Raw genomic sequence first — 22,868 nt, forward strand, 5'->3', positions numbered from 1 at the left:
CTTATTTGATTGACTCCTGGAAATCATTGAATTTTTCCTTGTTCAGGAGTTAAAAGAATGTGTCACACTTACGGAATTACTTCTCTGGAATAGAGTCAGAGCAGTTGGGTTAATATTTGGAATCCCTCACTTTTCATCTTTTTCTGCTTTAATTTTCTTATTCTTAAAATGAGATATTAACTCTGATGTTAATGTTGTAAACATCACCGCATAAACATCCCTGAACATACCTTTTTCCAACTGTTTACCTTAAAATAATCTAGACAGAAAATTGGTAGATAAAACAATATAAATTTGTTAATGCTTTTAATACATATTACCAAATTGCCTTCCCCCAAATGCTGTTTACACTTCTCCCCCAGCACAATGGCATGCGAGTACCACTTTCCCTTTAACCTTCTATAAATTTATGAAATTTTGTTAAGAGAAAATGGTTTCTCATAATCACTTAAAGTGCATTTCCTTCATGACTACCGAAGTTACAGTTTCACATTAGTGATTTTATTTTCTTTCTGAGTTATTTGTTCAAAATGTAGCAAAACTGTTCAACATTTCCATGCTGTTTGTGCAAATATTCTAATTTAATCCCAGTTTAAAGTGGTAATCCCTCGCCAGGCATCTGAGGGCCTGGCATGTTTATTATGCAGTTTAAAGGTCAAGTGGAAATCAGTTACAATTTCACACTCTTAATAAAAAAATTTCTTGTGAATTTATTCCTCCATTTCGCATAATTTGCTTTTCTCTTGCTTCCTGTTGATCAGTTCTGAAACAGAGCAGTTTTAATGATTTAATATTAATTTTTAAAATGCTATATTGCATTTTATACACTGCTTCTTCATCGGATGCGAGGGTAGAAGAAGGCCGAGGAAGAAAAGCTATCGGCCTTTCTGATATGGTGCTGCAGTCTTCCACAGAGAGCAAAAATGTTCCCATTAACAGGCGGGGGAGGCAGAGAAGCTACTGTTCTTAAAGGCACAGTGAACCTGAACATTGAGAGCTCTGTAAGATCGACGTAAACACACTGCTTTAATCACCTTTTACCACTACCATTTCCAGCACAGCCTTCTCCACACTGAAGAAGTGAAGGAATAAATGCATGCATGGATCTGGCCAGCAACACAAATCAGAATCAGTGAAATCCGGGGACAGCTCACTCGGCGGTGTTCCGTCTCAGCATTGCTCTCAAGCTTCATCCTACCCGCTGCCTCCAATCCCACACCAAGCTCGTCCTGCCCTCACTGTGTCACGGCCGTGAGAATGTGTGTGCACGTGTGTGTGTGTGTCTGTGTGTGTGTACACACGTGCTGAACGGCAACAGCAACACAAACAACTGGGTCTTTCTTGAACTGATGCAATTTAAGAGGCTGAACAATAGCATAAATCTGACTCAAAGCACACCACCGTCTTTGCTTATTGTTTTCTGAACATGATAGGAAAAGAGATCTTCTGTTTTAATTATGTGAGGAATTGATATCACGGCACAGCGGCTAAAGATATCACTATCTCTGAGTTACCGTTCCCGTGTTACAGGACTAGAGGGACACCCCTCTCTATGCACCAAACATTTTGTTTATCAGGTGGATTTTTTGTTAGCTTATTTTCTAGGCTTGTGTTATTGCTGAAAACACACACACACACACACACACACACACACACACACTCTTCTAAACGGGAACCTATTGTAGTTTACATAAGAGAGTAAGAACTACTTCACTTCATTGAAATAATGCCCAGTTGGTGAGAAGAAAAACAATTGTGGAATATGTCAAAAATACCGTATTGTTTGGTAAAATTATTGTTTGTATTTAAATGAAAGGTTTTGCAATAAGTCTGCTATCAATTTTCATGAGCAGTCACTGCTGTACACTAGATCCTACTGTAGCTATGACAACATAGTTACCGTATTCTGTTGCTGCAATGCCACGTAAAGAAAACCTAAAGAGCAGCTGGCGTTTGGTTAAGGTTACCTTGCCAATAAATTAAATTGGTGAACCTGGGTCTATTGCTTTGAGGATCTAGTCTGCCATTTTATACTATACCCTTTCACTCAGGCCAGGAAATAAATAACCAAAGGTTTATCATGTATCTGAGTTTTCCATCAGAGAACGAAACTGTAAACCAAACTCATCATTAACTCACAACTTGACTAAAGTAAAGTGATGGCTGATCAAGTACTCATACTTTTGCCACGTTATATTGAGCAAGGTTTGCTTGACAACTCTTAATGAATTATATGCATAAAAGAGTCAATTATCTGTCAAATGACAATAGTCAATCATTCACAAGTTAAAAAAGTAGAAGAATGAATATTAGTTTGGGCCCTTAAGTGCCTTTCTTTCTCTTTGCTAACGTCAGGACCACATAGAGAATAGGGTTCATATGGGAAATGGTATGACAATGGTGTTATTTTTGAAGGGAAACAGTATGCTTAATGCCATAAAAACTCCCTTCATCGATCTGATTCTGAGCTTGTAATTTACCATTAGAAAGCATTTCTTTTACCTTACGAATTTTATTGCCAAGGGTTCTCATGTAAAACAAGGGGGAAAAATGGAATATTGCACACTAAATTATTATAAATAACTAGCAATAGATAGAACATAGATTTGCCTGATTTCCTGGCAAACAAATGTATGAACTCTCAGAGAGGCAACAAGGTCAATGATACATGAGTTATAATAATTAAAACAAAAAATGGAGTCGTGCATAAAGTGTTGTCTAGGAAAAAAACAAAAATCGTATTAGGAGCCAGCAAAGGGCATTACATGTTTAGAATATGGGCCAAAGACAAATTTTGTTTCTTCATGTTTGAGTTTGGGACCTAAATGGATGCATGTAAGGGTTAAAACTGTAGAAAATTCTTCTTGGGGGCACCACTCTTGAACGCCACTAACATTACTACTGTAGCTCATTTAGGGACGGTGAGGATGACAGAAAAGGGCCCTGACATTAAAGTCAGAAACCAAAGCAGTTGCCGTTGCGTCGATTCCGACTCATAGTGACCCTGTAGGACAGAGTGGAACTGCCCCATAAGCTCTCCAAAGAGCGGCTGGTGGATTTGAACTGCCAACCTTTTGTTTAGCAGCCAAATGCTTAACCACTGCACCACTAGGGCCCCAAAGTCAGAAAACCCAGTATCTAATGCAAACACTACTGCTTGTCTTCTCTTTTTGCCTGAGCAAATAATTGAACCTCTAATCTGATTTCCTCATTTTTAAGATTGAGATACTAGTATCTACATAAAATAGTTGTGAGGATTTTGTAAGATGACCCATGTGACAGTGTCTACCTGATAAAATTCAGTTGAATGTGACTCTTCATCCATGCACACATGCAGACACCCCATTGATGGAACTGACACTTTGTTATTCAATTGAGCTTGCAAGATTAATGATTTTCATCTAAGAGGATATGTTAAAATACAATATATTGACAGCACTAGTACAATTTAAAATGTATTAATTTAACTGGGAAAAAATCAAATTTAATTTTTTTACACATTAACTTTAATATTATATAGAAACTAAAAGCTATAAAGTTCTCTTTAGAGTTAGAAATTCTCACCAATCTCAGATAATTTTCTAATCTATGTTACTAATTTTCTATGATTTATCTGAAAAACAATCATTTGTAGCACAAAGTAATTTAACCTGAGAATTAGAAATGGTGGAATCTAATGACTTCACGCTTATTTTCAGATAAGCAATATTTTGTATTTGTCGCAAATCCACAAGCCCATATAATCTATTGGTGCTTCCATAACACCGTGAAGTAAAATAAATGGGGCATAATAAAACGAAAAAGCAATTACCTACGTCAAATCTATTATCATCATTGACTCTCAGTGCAAAGATGTCATCAAAAGTAAAAATGTGTACACACACATAAACACATTAAAGAGAACTAAAGAGGAGTTAATATATAACTAAATAATCTATTATCATTGGATTTAAACAGTATTTTCACCCAAAGGTTTAAAAGTCTTTCAAGCAAACATAGTATGCAGAAGTGATACTTATTCTCATTTTGTATATGGAGAAATTGTGAAGCAATTTTTCACTGCGTTGTACAAAGTAAAACAGTGATTTAGTTATGCAGACCTATTTCCTGACTCAGACCATAGTGACTAAATTGCTTAGAATTTTTCATTTCCTAGTTATAAAGTAGACAAAATACTAAGGAGACCCACTCACTCGATAGTCAACAAATATTTGAGCACTGTCTCTAGTTCCTGTCACTACTAGGATAAAATTTAATCCAAATCAAAAGAGGCCCTATATACAAAAGTGTTTCTGTTTGTAAGGTGTTATCTTCCTACATTAATTAATTCCTACAAAACTGTCTTAAGTTATCTAAAAATCTAAAAACTAAATAGAATTCCGTTTCAGTGAATAGCATTTAATACATGCCCGTTTACAGCGTGTTCCTGATAACCTGTAATAACCATTGTTTTTCTTATGTATCAGTCTTTTAAAAGGATTCTTTTGTATCCTTAATCAATGAATTCACTGTCCCTAATTATTTATGTGTGCATTGTTCCTTTAAAGGCTTAGATTGAAACTCTAATCTGAAACATTTCCAATTGCTCTGTTAAAAAAAAACGTATCACCCTTTCGGTTACTTAAGACTCTTCCTAAAACAATCTTGGAAAGACGTAAACGTGATTCTAGCAAACAGCCTAGAGTCCTTGTTACGTGCCACCGCCTGCCTGAGCCCAAACGGCTTACCAGTCATCTCATCAGCTGCTCCAATTGTTTCTGGTAAAAATAAACACAAAAACTCTACAGCAAAAATATTTTATTTTCTTTTTAAAGCTCCACCTGTGACATCTGAGCATTTTGAGAACTGAAGGAGCAAGATTAATTGATGACCCACTCTGTAAGTCTACCCCGAGCTTCTAAATGAATTCTTTCTCCAGGAACAGAACAAAGAAGACGACCTCCCGCCTGCTGTCTTCTGAAGGACTGCTCTGAGTGCCACGTGGAGATGATCTAAGAGGCAAATCGTGGCCGCCAACATCTGTCATAACTCAAAAATTCTGACTACTTCATTTTTTATGAGTAAAAATCAGTATTTTCACCTGCCTGGTTACAACTCACTCTTCTACAACCACTCTTCGTAGTTAAAATACTAAGGAGTACATCAAATGAAAGACCTTCTGATTCCCACCCGCCAGCAATATGTCTGTCATTCTTGATAATGCTCAGTAGACAGGGTCAATACGACATAGGGTCTAGCAGCCAGTGAGAGCTGACAATGGGCATTCCATTACTTGAGAATTAGCTAATGTTAAATTAATTGTACTTCAGGTGCATTCTGAGTCACCTATCATTTAAAGAGATCAACTGCTAACTGAAAGGTCAGTGGTTCAAAACGACCGGCAGTTCCCCGGGAGAAAGATGTAGTAGTCGGCCTCAATAGAGATTTACAGCCTTGGAAACGCTGTGGTATTCCCTATGGGAATCAACGTGACGGCATTTATCTAATGGTGACGATTATCACCATTTGTTTTCTCAGAATACTAGCATAAATTCAGGTATACCCTTTTTATTTTTAGAAATAAAGAAAAATGCTAAAGACAAGAAATTCCTTTTAATCTTCTGAGCAAGTTTTTTTTTTCCTAATATTCGATTGATTTTAACTTACGGTTTGTTTTAATCTTATGTTGGATACTAATAACATATTAGGCCTATTAGACCGTTGTGTTATCTTCTGTTTATTCAAAACAGCTTAATTTTTATTTCATTTTATCTGATACTTTCCTTAATATTCCATTAATGATTTCCAATAGATTTCTAAATTTTTATTAATTGATGAGCTTTTAGGCTTGTTATGTTAGAAATAATAGACTTTATGGCTCTTTTTTAATTTTTGGAACAAGTTTAAAAATTGCTATGGTAACTAAGACATGCTGTATTTTTTTATTATCACCATCTGGTCTTCTTTTCCATTTTGATTTATTCGAGTTACTGTTCATGCTTCTGTACCAATAGATTGATAACGAAAATATAAATAAAATCTTATAAGAGCTTTTATTTCCTTCCTTCGACAAAATACATAAACTAATATAGATTTAGGAAAAAAAATAAAAGCCTCAAACTCCAACTAGAAGCTGGAATAGAACCCAGAGTTGTTTTCGATATTATTTAGTAAAACCAAGACTATCACAGCTGTGTCATTCCTCTGTATTTCTAGATATGTAATTAGACTGATATTTTGGTAAAGTAAATATCTTATCATGAAAACAGAACTTAAACATCAGGTGAATCATCTCTCAACTAGACTCCTGCATCAGGTGTCTGACTGGATCCTGCCTGTCCTGACCCCACTGTGACCCTTCCCCCTTCCATCCATGGACAATTCTACACAGAACCATTTACATGGAATATTACTCTCCAGTTCTCCACAGTATCTGTTACTGTTGTCTTACACCTGGTCTTTTCACTAATGTGTATTCTCTGCCTGACTCCTGCAGGCACTGGGTTTGTGACACTTGTCTGGTGAGTAAGTGGTAAACAAAAATCTCTAACTCCAAATATCACCTACTCAGCCTTTCATGTTACAGGCACTTCAGTTGAGCATGGGGTGCAGTTAAGGTACTGGGGACTTTTTTTTTTTTTAATTTGAGTGTGATAATGGCAGATAATAGTATTTTTAAAAATATACACAAGTTAACAACTCACGGTGAATTAGTTCATCATCATTAGTTTATCTTTATTCAGTTAGTTTGCTATTTATACTATTGAGGTCATGAGAAAATGGGAAACAAGGCAAGGACATTTTGAGAGGGAAAATGTACCATTCTTGTCATACTTATGTGTCAAAATAAGATGCCACAGGTGATGATTCCGATAAAAGCATGCTTGGCAAAATAGAAGAAAAAAGTTAGTTACAAAAGACAATAAATAGCCAAACAGACAGCACATTCTACCAACTATGTCCTCACCATTTACTACTTAAACACTGCCTTTGGAGTTACTCCTTAGAGTACTGGTAAATCTTCCTTTACTGAAGCTATTTCCTCAGCTTCCCTCAATCTTTTCAACTTTGTCGTTTTGTGGAATTGAGTTGATAGCTTCTCTTTTAAAAAAGGGTGCCTTTGGCCTGGCATGTTGAAGGGAAATGTACATAGATATCTGTTAGAGAATACGCATTTGAAATTAAAAAGAAGGGACTTCTGAAGCACAAAGTTTGTAGAGAATAGCTTATCCTTCAGTGGTCAATTATTTATAAAGATATGAATATTTTCTCGTAAGTCACGACATACACTCATTATACTACTTTGTAAAGAGTCTAAGTTCTTTATGTGAGCAACATGGGAGCAGCAGTGTTTCAATGGTGGAATTCTCGCCTTTCATGCTGGAGACCCAGTTTAATTCCCAGTCTGCGCACTTCATGCGAAGCCACCACTCATCTATTAATGGAGGCTTGTGTATTGCTATGAAGCTAAACAGGTTTCAGTGGAGCTTCCAGACTAAGACGAACTACGAAAAAGGGCCTGGCTATCTACTTCTGAAAATTAGCCAATCAAAACTTTATGGATCACAATGCTCCAATCTGCCACCAATCCTGAGATGGTGTAGAGCCTGACAGCATTTCCTTCCATTGTGCATGCGGGGGCCATGAGCTGAAGGCAGCTGACAACATCAAGAACACGTGAGCAACATACATTGCATCTGGAGGCACTGCACTCTTTGACAGTGTCTCTGACTTCAGTGGGCATGAATATATGAGCAGCAATGAATAACAGAACTATTTTCAACTACACCCACCTCCACTCTTACTATTTAAAAACAGTATTTGTCTAAATGTACTGCATTAAAGCAGTTTGCTCTACTGTGGTGGCTTGCATGTTGCTGTGATGCTGGAAGCTATGCTACCAGTATTTCAAATACCAGCAGGACCACTCATGGTGGACAGATTTCAGTGGAGCTTCCAGACTATGACAGACTAGGCAGAAAGGCCTGGCGATCTACTTCTGAAAATTAGCCGGTGGAGACCCTCTGGATGACAACAGAATATTGTCTGATATAGTGCTGGAAGACGAGCCCTCTAGATTGGAAGGCACTCAATATACACAGTGGCCACAACAATGGACTGGAGCATACTAATGATCATGAAGATGGTGCAATTTCGTTCTGTTGCCCACGGGGTCTACATGAGTCAGAATTGACTCAAAGTCTGCTAACAACACCTAATAAATGGATTAAATCAAAACAAAACAAAATTACATGTACCAAGCATTTGATTTTTAGATTTATCTAATGTAAAAAAAAAAATTTCTGATGAATGGACATTAAACCTTTGCATGAAAACATAGTGGCTAATTTATCTGTACTATATTTAAGACAAGTTTCGTACATTTTTGATGGGATGATCATGGACCTGTAACAAATGATATTGTGATAAGGAAAAAAATGGCATGGAGGGTCCATGTACAGACTGTGAGAAACTGAGAAGCTTTCTCCTTTAGGAAGACATTTTTAGAAGCTTTCAGAAGGCCAACGTTTTATTTAGCTCAATCTTCCTCTTTTGGCTTGAAAGGTTACAGGTTGCATGAGACAACCACTTGCATTCTTTCCTGCTCGCTCACTGATTCGCCCCTCAAATTGAACCTTCACTCTGTTCACTGGGAAATTGCTCCCTTGAAGCTGGGAGCTGGCCACACAATTTTTAATACTAGTAATCTCTAAAGGAAAAAGTAACAGATGTTGGTTATAAAGTATATGGAAGTAAATGGTAGTCAAACAATCGTCGTAACCCTAAGTCTTCTGTTTGAGAGTTTAGTGTGGATCAATAAATTCTTTGAGCTTTGGAAGTTGTGCTGAAAATTACGTTCAGAGAGAAATTTGTCTGATGTTAAAGTGATTGTAAGACAGAGGAAAATCAAGAGCTGGTCTCAGAGCACGGAGCCCAGGAAATCCAATTAATGTCAGTGACCCCAGGGGTGACGTTAAGGAGGGAAGAGCACCAGATCACTTTTGAGAAAGTTGTCTAAACAGCTAAGTGCATGTCTACTGACCGAAAAGTTGGTGGTTTGAATCCACTCAAGGGCACCTCAAAAGAGAAGCTTGGCCGTCTACTTCCATAGAATCAGCCATTAAAAACCCTATGGAGCACCCTTCTTCTCTGACACAAGGTGTCTCCACGGGGCTGAACCAACACAAAGGCAACTGATCCGGTCTGTTCACATGTAAAGACCCCTTCCCATTCATGCCCCCCACCCCCCTCTCAAGGCACAGATGCACTAAAGACATGATTTGAAGCCTTTATTCACTTACGCCCACAAACTTTGAAGCTGTGAGTCTATTTCTGAATTCTGTTACAGTTAATATTTCAGGTTATGAGATATAAGTAAGTGGAGATATTTGAGTCAGAAGAAATTTGAGGAATAGGAATGAGGTTCCAATATTTCTATTCCTAGAAGGCGGGGGAGAATTGGTGAGTGGGCAGGAAAGAACACAAGTGAATTTGAAATACTTTTCTAAATGTAAAGGCTTTGGGCTGTAAATACTCTCAATTGCCTATGTAATTATTATTTAAAATACTAACGGCTGAGTAAATGCTCAAATTTATAAAATTTCTAAAGAACAAAATTACTCCAGCATTTCAGTAATATTTCAAAAATTTACAATAAAACTTCTTCTAAGAGAAATATTTTTCTTTTTGATTCTTATTTTTTTTAGTACATTAGGTACAAAACAGGTGCATTATGTTTATATGCAAAAGTATGGTTAAGTGTGTTTGCTATGGTAAAACAAAGAATTGCTTCATGTTCTAAGCGATATACTATTTCTTTTTAAAATTGTATTAATAGCGTAACTATCATATCTTTGTCTACAGCATTCATTCCTTTCACAAATGATTTTATAAAAATTTCTGTACATTTACTCAATTAAAATGTATCTGTTTACTGTATTCTGAGTGCTCAAATACTGTGGAGGACAGAAGGATAAACAAGGATAGGCTTTGCCCTCAAAACTCAAAAAGCCAATGATAGGGGAGAAAAACTCAGTCTTAAATCATTCAACTACAAAAACTGGTCATCCACAAAAAGCTCATTTAAAATCCTAGAAATTCTAGGAAATCTGATTATTTATAGTTCCTTATTGCTTATTAATATAGATAGTTTCCCAGTAAGTCATTTTAACAAAAGTATTTTTAAAGATTCGCCACCATGAAGAACTTCTAAACAATCAATTAATATCTTACCGACTTTTTGACACATTCTTTGTGTTCCTTTTCCCAGAAACCAAGGAGAAAAAAAAAAAGATTTTATTTCCTTTTGAGATAGAATGCAAAAATAATATGATGATATTTGACTATGACTAATACTGTGTAAAATCACTCACTTGCTGACTGATGTCAGATTGTGCCTCTCATGTCTGGGTACTTCAGTTAGTAAGGCAACACCTCAGGATATGCTTCCCTGTGTCCACACTGCAGCCATGTAACAGTCTCTTAGTCTCAGCTAGAGCTGTTTTACTTCTTTTCAGCTTTGCTCTTTGGATTAAAAAGCTGTGTAGACAGATATGAAACCCAAACCAAACCCATTGCCATTGAGTCGATTCCAACTCACAGCAACCCTGTAGGACAGAATAGAACTGCCCCATAGGGTTTCCAGTGAGTGCCTGCTGGATTTGAACTGCCCACCTTTTGGTTAGCAGCTGTAGCTCTTAACCACTATGCCACCAGGGTTTCCGGATATATGTAGGTACGTAAATATATATGGCATAGTCTATGGGTGGTGCAAATGGCCGGGCTGCTAACCAAAAGTTTGGAGGTTCTAGTTCACCCAGAGGAGCCTCAGAGGAAAGGCTTGACGGCCTACTTCTGAAAAATCGGCCAAGCCTTTGGAAACCTTATGGAGCTCAGTTCTACTCTGACACAGAGTGAGTCACCGTGAGTCCCTTGTCTTGACAGTAACTGGTTGGTTGTTGGTTATAGATGATATAGACATTACTATAAATCAGGGCTTTTCATTCTGGAATTCCTGACATTTTGTGCCAAATAATTCTGTTGTGGAGGGCCGTGCGTTTTAGTATGTTTACCAGCATCTCTGGCTTCTACCTACAAGATGCCCTCACCCCTAGTTGTGACAACTAGAAATGTCTGCAGACATTGCCACATGTTCAGTGGGGCATAAAATGACCCCCAGCTGAGAAACACTCATATAGGTATAGATCATATATAGATGAGATGTAGAGAGAGAGATGATAAAGGTAGCCATAGAGGTAGATATAATTGTCCCTACAAGGATTCCAAAGACAGAGAACTCATGCTTACTTAAAACAGAACCAACCAACAAACACCACCACTGATGAGTTTGTAAAATACACCATAAAATAGCTGTAAATAGCCAGCTTTGTTTGGATTAAGACGACATTCTACCTTGATTAAAAATTATATTATCTGTTAAGAAGCCCTCTGCCATCTCTAGGGCTGGGTTACATGCCCCTCTTCAAGCCTCTCATAGCACCTGTTGAAATTACTACAATGTATTAAAATTATACATAAGTAAAGAATTCCTGAGCTCCCACCATTATCCAGAATTTCATTGCTGGTTTTCATTATGAGTCATTAGTCATTGTTTATTAAAGAAGAATAAAACCTTGAAAGAAACTGGGTACTTAAAAACTATATTTATTTTTAAATGTAGAATATATCTGTGAGATCCTTTAATATCAGTAAACAAAGATCTCATTCATTATTTTTTAATAGTACAAAGTTTTTCATATATGTTCTATTTTAACTACTTCTCTATTGATATTTAGATATTTTTGAGATTTTTGGATTTGAAATTTTAGGAAGCCAAATTCACTAGTAATTTCTTTTATAATTTCTGAATTGTGTGCCTTAGTTAGAAATTCAGAAATTTTTTTAGTATTTTTATTTTTCATATTAATATTTAAATTGATGATCCAATATATTTATGTTGCTAGAATTAGTGAAGTCAAGATTTCATATTTTATGAGACTGTGTCTATTCTTAGATTTTCATGACCAAAAAAAAAAGCAAAAAACACAAAATATCATTGTGTGCTAAAAGTGGAGTCATGTTGCAAACTTGTTTGGTTATCTCCTTATTCTCTGGTTCTCTTTCTGAAAATCTGAATGTCATTCCTTAAGTCTTCAGTTATACAAGAAAATATTTTTAGGAGTTGTGAGCTATTTGAATATTTTTTTCCCACACGTGTTTATGAACACCCAAAAGCCTTTTCTTCCCATATTAATATGCTTTGCTACTTTCAGAATGGCCAAGATATGAAAATGAACCATTAATATTAGACTATAATTAGACTATAGCAGAACGCATCACCAAAGCATGAGCATCAAACACGTTCAAATTTCTTATAGTATTGCAAAAATTGTTCTCGTTATCTCCTTTAAATTATTATTTTATCTCCAGAATTTTCTAATTAGAATAGTTTATCATTTTTGTGTACAGATTTAAGTCTTGTCAATATAATTTTTGTATACCTATGTAGTTTTTCCAAACCTGGGTTGCTTATTAAAATTACCTAGGGGATTCTCTTCGCACAATCATTCATTTAACTGGCCTTCTTCTCCTTTCCTGACAAAAGTGAAGATTACTTGAAGCACTTACTGATGAAGGTAAAAGATTACAGCCTTTAGTATGGATTATGTATGAACATAAAGAAAACAAATATCCTTACAAGCGGACCAATAAACAACATCATGATAAATGGTGAAGTTTTTGAAGTTATCAAGGATGTTACTCTTATTGGTACAACAATCAATGTCCATGGAAGCAGCAGTCAAGAAATCGCATGATATATTGCACATGGCAAATCTGCTGCAAAAGATCTCTTTAAACGATTAAAAAGCAAAGGTATCACTTTGATGACTAAGGTATGCTTGATCAAAGCCATCGTATTTTAAATCACCTCATATGCATATGAAAGCCTGACAATAAAAAAAAAGAAGGCTTAAGAAGAATTTACACATTCGAATTATGGTGTTAGCAAAGAATATTGAATATATCATGGACTGCCAGAAGAATGAACAAATCTGTCTTGGAGGCAGTATAGCCAGAATGCTCCTTAGAAGTGAGGATGACAGGACTTCATCTCACTTACTTTGGACAATCGCTGGAGAAGGATGTCATGCTTGGGATAGCCTCAACAAGATGGATTGACACAGTGGTTGCAACAGTGAGCTCAGATATAGCATGATTGTGAGGATGGTGCAGGACCAGGCAATATTTTATTCTGTTATACATGGGGTTGCTATGTGTTAGAAACAACTCAAGGGTATCTAATTACAACAATTCTTCCTTTCTAGTCATCTGCAAACAGCCAAATTAAAAAAAAAAACAAACTCACTCAAACTTATCCAATGTTATGGATTGAACTGTGTCCTTCAAAAAGTTATGTTGCAGCTTCATGATGGCTAAGATTTTGTGTCATCTTGGTTGGTCCATGATTCTGAGTGTTTTACCAGTTATGATGCAGTTTGGCAGTTGTATAATGATGTAATCAACTCCATGATGAGATCTGATGTAATGTGATCACTTCCATGATGGGATCTGCTATGAGTAGGCAATCAGTTGAAGGGAGTTTCCTAGGGGGTGTGGCCTGTGTCCAATATAGGTGGACCTTCTGACAATGCTCATGGGATTTTGCTTGCTCTGGATCCTGCAGCTGGCTCCTGCTCACCTGACCTCCAGTTCTCAGGGCTTGAACTAGCAGCTTACCTGCCATCTTTGGATTGTCTGCCTCCGCAGTCTGTGAGCCAGGGGCCTGTTGTCTGACCTGCCAATCTTGGGATCACCAGCCTCTGAAGCTACATGAGTCAGGAGAAGCATCCAACCTGACCCATGGATTTGGGACTTTCCAGCCTCTACAACTGTGTGAGCCATTTCCTTGATGTAAATCTCTATATATACACATATAGATGCTTCACTGGTTTTTCTTCTCTAGAGAATCCAGCCTAAGACAAGCTCTAGAGAATCCAGCCTAAGACAAGCTCTAACTCGTTTACTTGCAAATATCACCTTGTTTGGAAACAGAGTTTTTGTTATGTTAATGAGGTCATAAGGGAGTAGAGTGAGTTCTAAACCTAATCCTTTTTGAGTGTGTTTTATTTAAAAAGAGCAGAATGTACACAGACATACACACAGGGCAAAAATGTCATATGAGGGACCATCAACAAGGGAAGTAATGTCAAGGAACACCTGGGGCTCCCAACAAGAAGGGACCCTTCCCTAGAGCATACGTCCTGATCTGGGCTTCTAGCCTCCACAACTGTGAGACAATAAATTCTGTTCTTTTAAGCCACCCACTGTGGTACTTTTTGTTTTGGTGGCACTAGGCAACTAAGATTGACACAGTGACTAGAACAACGGGCTCAAACACAGCAATGCTTGTGAGGATGGTGCAGGACCAGGCAGTGTTTTGTTCTGTTGTACATGGGGTCGCTATGAGTGGGAACTGACTCTATGGCACCTAACAGCAACGTATCTGAGACCCATTAACTACTGAGCTTGACTATGTGTTGGTAATGTATAGCATATGTTTACAAAAGAACATGGGAAGATGTACTGAAGAAAATTATTTGTTATTTAATCATCCTAAAATATGTATTTAGAATAATAAACATGAGTGACAAATTCACCTACAGAAAATCATAGGTTTATATGAAAGGACCAAACACCTCCACTGATCTGCTCTGCCCTTTGGTGTTTCTCCCTAAGGTCTAATAATCTGTTAAGTGAGATTCCCAAACATTGATAGGGCTACTGTGATTTGACAGCCTGGGTGCCTCGGCTAAAATATCACTTATGTGCAGTATCCTTTCTTTTATTACTTTCTCACTCAGGCTGCCAAGACCCACCATTCTGGAGCCCTCCCTCCCCATGAGCTGGCCTGATCCTGCTGGGCTTTCTTTTAAGCTTCTGACCATGTAGTTGGTCAAACGTGGTAAGGTGTTAAGGTTTGTGTTTGGTGTTAGTATGAGGCTTGAATCCCTATAGAAACATTTATTCTAATCCATGCCTTACCCGACGTGTATTGGAGACTCTTAACTGGGGTATTACTAATCAGCCAAGTCAAAAATAAAATGATACTTTGATTTTTATCCAACTGTGTTTCTGTGAATGGCTCCCTCAGGATCTCGTACAGGCAGCGGGGGACAGTAAGACAGGATTTAGGCATCACTAGATGTCTAGTCTACTATGATCATAATACAGTTGAAATACTGTCCTAATCCTCAAGTTTGCAATTCATAACAATGCCAAATATATCTAATATAGGTTTACTATTATTTTAATGTATTCAAACACATTATTACAGGTTAGAAAAGTGGGGGAAAACTGTAATATTTTAACAACGCTATGCTTAATTTCCTGACTTTAATGGTCCTATCTCACTCATCTCTAACGTCTTCATTATCAACATTGCAGAAAATCAGGGGCAATCTTCTACAAATTATAGAGAGAGTCAAGATAACTGGCAAGGTTATTTTTCTATGTCTAGTATTCTATGATAATCACAGAATAATATACACTGATTTTCTACATTTTCATAGTGTACTTTTCCTTCAAAGTTTCTCATTTTTAAACTTTGAGTCTTTAAGAAGATTACTCCTGAACATCTGATATTATACTATTGTCACAGTTGGAAACTGATGTTAAGTTTAACCAACTTCAATTATTTTAAGATTTTGGGACAAATAAAGGCTGCTTCAAATTTAGAGAACATCTCAGGACAACAATCATTACACTGGAAAAAAAATGCTCATTTAAAGGAGAAAGTTATAAGTAACGTCTGCCCCTGAATCAGAAACATTTTAATCAAAATAACCCCACACAGATTTATTGACTCTTTGAATCACCACAGGAAAAGACACATTATTGACATAATTGTTGGCCTCAGAGACTGTATGTTGTAGTTGACCAAAGATATACAAATTCCAGCTAGACGCAACTTTAGAGCAATCGTGATTTCAAATGAGCATACGCTTCAATGTGTGTGTAAGTATCAAGTGCTACAGGAGTGAAAAATCATGAAAGTGGTTGTTCCTGTGTTTTATTAACCTGAGGTGTACAGAGAAGATTTTCTGAATTAAATTTAATGTGAAATGGCTTCTGAAAGACAGGTAGCATACAGAACAGCAAAAAGAGGTGTAGGAAGCAGAGAGGATAAATGTCTTCTTAGCAAGGTCAGATGAAGGAGTAATTCACAGATTCGTTCAATTACATAAGAAATCGTTCATAGAAAACAAATGGGAAAGACTGAAGGACAGAGATGCAGTTTGGAGTCAGATAATAGAATCCCTTGAATATCAGGGCAAAATTTACTAGAAATGTTTATCTTGCAGACAATATGGAATAGGGGTTTAACATAGTAAGAATGCAGCAAATGTTTCAGGATTAAAGTAAGATGACCCAAGAGGCAGGAATGTTACTGCGTTGGCCATTCAGTATGTGTTGGTCAACTTATGATAAAACAGGGGTCTTCACTGAAGTGTTTACTGTGAGAATAAAAACAGGGAATAGTTACTGGAAAAATGTTGAAAATACAAAATTTAGGATTGTGTGACTAAATGGTGTTACCTACGAAGAGATTTGAGAAGCAAGAGAAGGTTCAAAGTCAATGAAAATCAGAGATTCAGAAATAATAGTCCTGCAACAGTTCACAAAAATCAATAAATATGTTTGTATTTCTATATAACTCAAAGGGTAGATTTCTAATTTTAACTTTGAGTTAAATCTTTTCTCCTGTGCTTAACTTAAGAGAAGTCTTAATTTGCCTCTCCATATTCACATATTAAATTTAATTTATTGATGCAGGACCAAAGACATATGAGTTTGTGTGTGTGTTTGTATTATAGAAATAATCCAAGGTGATAACCTCAACTGTACATTACATTAATATTTTTTAACTTTAAAGATTTTTTTTGATTTGGTAAATAATATATTACTAACTAAAGTTTAAGTTGAAGGGTAAATATCCATAATTTTAAACTCCAAATTCTATGTTTGTTAGTTGCAAGTTTAATCTACTTCTTATGCCTGTTTAGAAAACGTCCTCATTGTGGTTAAACAAAAGAAAATTCTTTATAATAAATGCTCAAGTTGCTTAACACACAACCATTAATTCATGTTTTAGTTAGCGCACATTTTGAGCTACTAAAAACAGGTTTTATACAGCAGTGAAACGTTGCTGGACCGTGACAGCTGAAGGTAATAACTTTCACGACAGCTCAGTGGATCAGCAGCTCAGTACGTCAATCATCTCACAAAAGTGTCCCTCTTTTGGATTCTGGAGCTGCTTTAAGCGTTGTTAGTTAATTGTACTTGAGAAATAAACAACTGTTCCAAGATATAACGGAAAACAAATAGCAATAAAGCTGCCTTCCCCCAAATTAATTAGTATTTGATTCTATTTATAATTACTTTCCCCATCAACTGACGCTGAAATGCTGAGTCCTTCTCGGTGTGTTTTCCCTAACAGTGCTCACGTTCGTTTTTCACACCATTATTTTTCAAAATTTTATTTTAGTAAAGACCCATAGCTCTCAGTAGTCATTGGTGGAATTCTATTTGTGATATGTTTTGCCTCCTATTGGTATGACATCGAGAAGAGTCACTTTTGTCCCCCGAGCAGTTACTGCACACCCATAGAACGTCCACTTAGAAAGGCTTTCTGGGTGTGGAGGTAGAAGGAAGAATTATTAATTTTAATATAGAGATGAAAGCATCATCCTAACCTTAAGGACCTTACATCTTACCATAAACACTACAAGAAACACACAGTAATATGACATGTTTGTTCTCTCCCACAAATGAAAAATTAAAGTTAACTGAGTAATTCCTAGGACCCCAAGTTGTCTCTTTCCATGCAGTATCTCTTGGTTTTTCTACTAAAAATACCTGAGTTAAATACCCAAGGTGCTACACAGACAACTCACCACTGTTCGTAAAACTCTCTATGGTACAAGCATCTATATACTATTCCCTGGAACTTTTAAACACAGTGTAATGAATCAAATTGTTCTGACCCTAATTTTGCCACTGTTACAATAGAGAAATAGCAGAAATTCTATTTCATAAGCTTTATATTTATTGACGTATAAAATGATCATAGAGAGTAGCAAATTGTGTAGTGATACACAGTTAATCAAAGTAACATGTCAGGGCACATTTCCTTTGTGTGATAGAATTATAGAAAATGGAAATGTTGACAGAAAGAAAAGATTTTTTTTAAGAGTACATATTTACTAGTAATTGTTAAAGTGGGAGAAAAAGAATCACTTTTAATCAATAGTCACAAGTGTTGTTGTATGAATAAAATGGAATTCTTAATTCCCCTTTCTGCCATCGCTCTTTGCAGTATCTGTTACAATTCTTACTTTTATTACAACATACTACTATTCCCTAGTAGTGCCAATGACTGGGAATTAAAAAAAACTAGGAAATAACTAATATTTAGAAGAACAGGAATGAGGATAAGAAACCTTGCATCAAGTTAGCAAGGATTGTATATATAGACATCATATACATATGTATGTATAAGTATATATATATATATGTGTGTGTATATATATATCTAGGACCATGGATCGTTATATAAGGAGAAAGTTCACCTAACTGATTCAAAAAAGAGATAACAGTATGTAAGATATGGCAGAAAGGCCAAATGACAAAATGTTTCTAAAAACATACAACAAATATTATAGATGACCCAAGCAAAACTAGGAAGGTATTTTATATGTGAAAATACCTAAAGTATTTACTATATTAATACAATATATAGTTAATATACTGGAATATTAACTATATAATTAATAAATTAACTATATGATTAATCTTTATGAATATATTAACAATGTGCAAATAAAATTATGCATTTTTGTAGTATTTTTCCTCATTCAACAAAATCATGAATAAAATATACAATTTTTGTGTGTACTATTTCTGACCTAAACATCAATAGCATTTTCTTGACATAAGCAACATAATTCCTTCTGCCTACTGTCAATTTTTCTACAAGACTGCATATATTGAACAAACTTAAACTCTAATGCAGAATTTTAAAACAGGAGAATAAAGGCTTGGTTTGCCATATGTAAATATATTTAAATATATGTGTATAATTTAAGAAATTCTAATATGTTTAAAAAAGATTTTTCCTCTTTCTTTTGCCAGGAAAAAAAGAAAAGATATGCTTGTATTGGTGCTTTTTCTTATTGATAAATCAAAGATATGAATTAATATATCTCAGGATTTTTTTTTTCTTCATGGTAAACATCATAAATCAAAGGGAAAAAAACGATGGAAAGTAGAACATACGATTTTGTAAACTGAAAATTCTTCAAAGAATACGATATTCCTCAGTGTTCTTACCACTACCCACCTCCTATATTCTTTTCATTGAAAGTATTCTCTATAATATAAAGTTTCCTTTTGTTCTCTTAATTGTCCTCATGCATTTATCTTTGTTCTTTTTCTCTCAAATCCGCAGTTGCTTAAAAACAATGGTGTATTATAGCTTTACATAGATCTCCTTGACAACACTGTTTTACAGATCTTGAATAATTTGATATCTATAAATGAAGTTAATTATTGCTTCCAATATAAAATTATATTTTTAAGTATTGAAAACTGTGCACAATTTGGCACAAATCTACATTCTTTTTCTTTGAAATAAAATTTTCTTTTCTAATAATTAAACTCAAATATTAATTTCAATTAAATTTCAGAATTTGAGTACTCAGACAGTGCTACCTTATCCATAACATGAAGAAATGATACTTTACCTCACTTTTAAATTCCCTTGTTGGGGCTGTCCATCGTAAACTGATAAAATATCAAAATCTTCTTCAAGAGCAAAAGTATGAAAAGACAATTGTATCCTATTGCGTTCTCCTGTGATAATGATCCAGGTACAGTTAGCGTAGTTTGGATAACCATGAGGAAATCCTGGACTCTCGATGGTGCCATTTGGACCCTGTACTAAGCCTCCACAGTTTTGACCTGAAAAATAAAACACAAAAAATAACATATTATTTTGGCCGTCTTTAATCTATGAACTTTTATTTTCCAGCCATTTGACCAATTTTTACACTGACTTATTTTGTAATTGTTAGTGCACAACTATTGAATCATAAATTGCAACAGTGTTTTCCAGTGCAGCGAGAGAAGAACAAAAAGAAAAGAAGAAGAAGAAGAAAGAAAATATACAATGTCTGGGTACTCATATTAGAAATTTTGAGAAATTTTTTTTTCTGTCATTTTCAATACAGCTTTGTCAGTATCAGACTTGCATATATCTGGAAACTGTGCATAAGTTCCTTGTTGGGGGAAACTAAATTTACAGATATAAAATAAACACTGTCAAACTATATACATATATATATTAATGTATCTAAATGGCTACACTGTGGGACAACATGAACAAAGAAGACCACGGTCAGTGTGCCCATCTGTTGATTTGTGCCTACACTGGCTAAAGTCCTACTATATAAAAGAATAATACAAGACCGCAAGAATGTCTGGTTGAAAATAAAATACATTAAACAGGAGTAGCTAAACAATGCTCAAATTGAACAACCTAGCAAAATAAGAAACATCCCCACTCTCACTGTCTTTCTCTATAGATAGGATTTAGTGGATGGTGGAGAAGGTAGAAGGCATATCAAAATGATGGGAGAAATTAAAGGAAAGGCTCCGAGTTAAAAATAGACAAGACGCATTTTAATGTTCCTGAGCAGGTATGGGCTTGTAAGATATTCCACTTTTTACTCACTCTCTCAACATAACTTCCCTTAGGCAGCTGAGAGTTAGATTACTCTCAGTGTCAAAGATGAACATGAAAATGGGAAGAAGAAGGAGGGGGCAATGCAGTTAGAGAAACAGGACACACGTCTTCCCGCTGACAGGTTCATCCTTAGCTGCCTAGAGTAACTTAGGAGTAAGGTAGGCACTCGAGCCTGAAAGAGGAACGAGTTCCTCATCAGCAATCAGGGCTTGGCAACAATAAAACCTAGGAAGGTGATGGATTCAGTCCTATAGAGGAAAACAGTGTAAGGCTCTAGAGACTGTTTCAGGCAATGATTCAAGTAATTTGATATGGGATACTCTGAAGCCATTTTTGGAAACCCTGGTGGTGTAGTGGGTAAGTGCTATCGCTGCTACCCACAAGGTTGGCTCCTTGGAAACTATGGGGCGGTTCTACTCTGTCCTACAGGTCACTAAGAGTCAAAATCAACTGGACTGTAATGGGTTTGGTTTTTTTGGAAGCCACCTGCAGTTTCTGGGCAGAGTTATTATGGATGTAGGGTGAGGTTGGGAAGCGAACCCAGAAGCTGTTTTCAGGCTTTGTCTCTGCTGCTGATACAAGCTCCTCGAGATTTGGTGGTATGGATTTTAACATTGTCCTTTTCTGGCAATTTCCTGATTCTAAGGACAATTAAAGAGACAGGTCCCTTCAGGAAATCGGTAGCTTCAGGATTCCTACAAAGATCTTCTGCTGAAAGGATAGATTTTGGGAGGTTGGTAACATCCACATACACTGTCCCATTAATTCTATTCCTAGCACTAAACAAACTAAAATCCCTTCCTTTCCACCTTTACCAAAATGTTTCCTTTTGGCTACTTCAATTCTTCACCCACCTACTATTGTTCAATCACCCCGTTTATCTGCTTTGCATGACTTGCTGTTAGATCCTTGCGGTTGTTTAAATATTATTTGCCCGATTATCTCTAACATCTTCCCTGTCATAGCTATGCTTGAATCTATCAGAGTGAATGAAAAAAGAGTGGAAGCTAAACTCTGGACAGATAGATGTTTGAATTGTCTTCACGAACACATTTTAATCATTTTAACTGTAAATATTACCATCAAGTGAGGGAATAAAGTTAACTCCCACCAAATCATTCCAACATTTAATTTGAGGTTAGCTATTTAGTAGCTCCTGGAAACTGTTCGCACTGCTTTATTCCTCCTTATCTGGCCATTTCCCACCAATGTGTTTAAATGTTTTGACACTAAAAATATTAAGAAAGTTCTGGAGGGACCTGGGCATTCTAAGATAATTGCCTGTAGTTTAAGCGCTTGAATACAAGTATTATCCCAGCTTTTTTGTTCTTGTTGTTGAACTGCAAACAGAAAATTATTCCCAACTACATTCTATACATTTAAAAACATATTTCGCAATAGTAGGTCTCAGTGAGCTCAAATCTTTCAAAGTAATATTATCAAATGCTTGTGGGAGTTTGCTAAATCTTAATAAAAAAGATTTAATGACAGGGATTTATGAGTTTAAAACCAAAGAACTAATAAGAAATCCATTCTACACTAAATTTAAATCTAACAATAACACTGTAACAAGTAGATATTAAAGCTGTGGGGTTTTGAAAGGTCTTTAAAGAAAATAGCTTTTCTGGTTTATCTAGCAGTTCTTGCTTCACAGTAAATCAAAAAAAAAAAAAAATGAAGACTTGATTATAAATTGGAGGAAAGAAAAATAAATTCAACAGAAAGTGTCAGCTAGAAAGTAGTTACTATTATAGACCCATCATGGTGAACCGGATGATCAGATATTAAGATATTTTCCAAGGAATAACATCTAGGCTGTACTTAGGGTACCGATTTGGTGCAGTGCATTTTGCAGAGCGAGACACATTTGTTCAGTAGACAGACTTTTCCACAGGCCTCTTAGAAACCTGAAATGGCTCAAAGTTCTGAGACTAGTAATTCTCAGTCTTGACTACACAGTGCTGTCAACCAGGAAGTTTTTTAAATATCTACGCCAAAGTTAAATTTTGATTTCGTTGGTCTTGACCAAGAATATCCAAAACAACCTTATACGAGAAGAGCAAAACTGGACTCTTACAATGTGATG

General features: G+C 35.9%; 1 protein-coding gene across 1 annotated transcript in view; it reads right to left on the reverse strand.

The window, feature by feature from the left end:
- The window catches only part of LOC101344436 (CUB and sushi domain-containing protein 1-like), a 1,691,327-nt gene extending 1,671,251 nt beyond the window's left edge, over nt 1-20,076 (reverse strand). The window contains exon 1 of the mRNA XM_023743077.1: nt 19,782-20,076. Coding sequence (XP_023598845.1) covers nt 19,782-20,026 — 245 coding nt within the window. The 5' untranslated portion in view covers nt 20,027-20,076. The remainder of the gene's footprint in view (nt 1-19,781) is intronic.
- Nucleotides 20,077-22,868: the final 2,792 nt, after the last annotated feature.

Source organism: Trichechus manatus, unplaced genomic scaffold (genome assembly GCF_000243295.1).
Source record: "Trichechus manatus latirostris isolate Lorelei unplaced genomic scaffold, TriManLat1.0 scaffold00234, whole genome shotgun sequence".
NCBI lineage: Eukaryota > Metazoa > Chordata > Mammalia > Sirenia > Trichechidae > Trichechus > Trichechus manatus.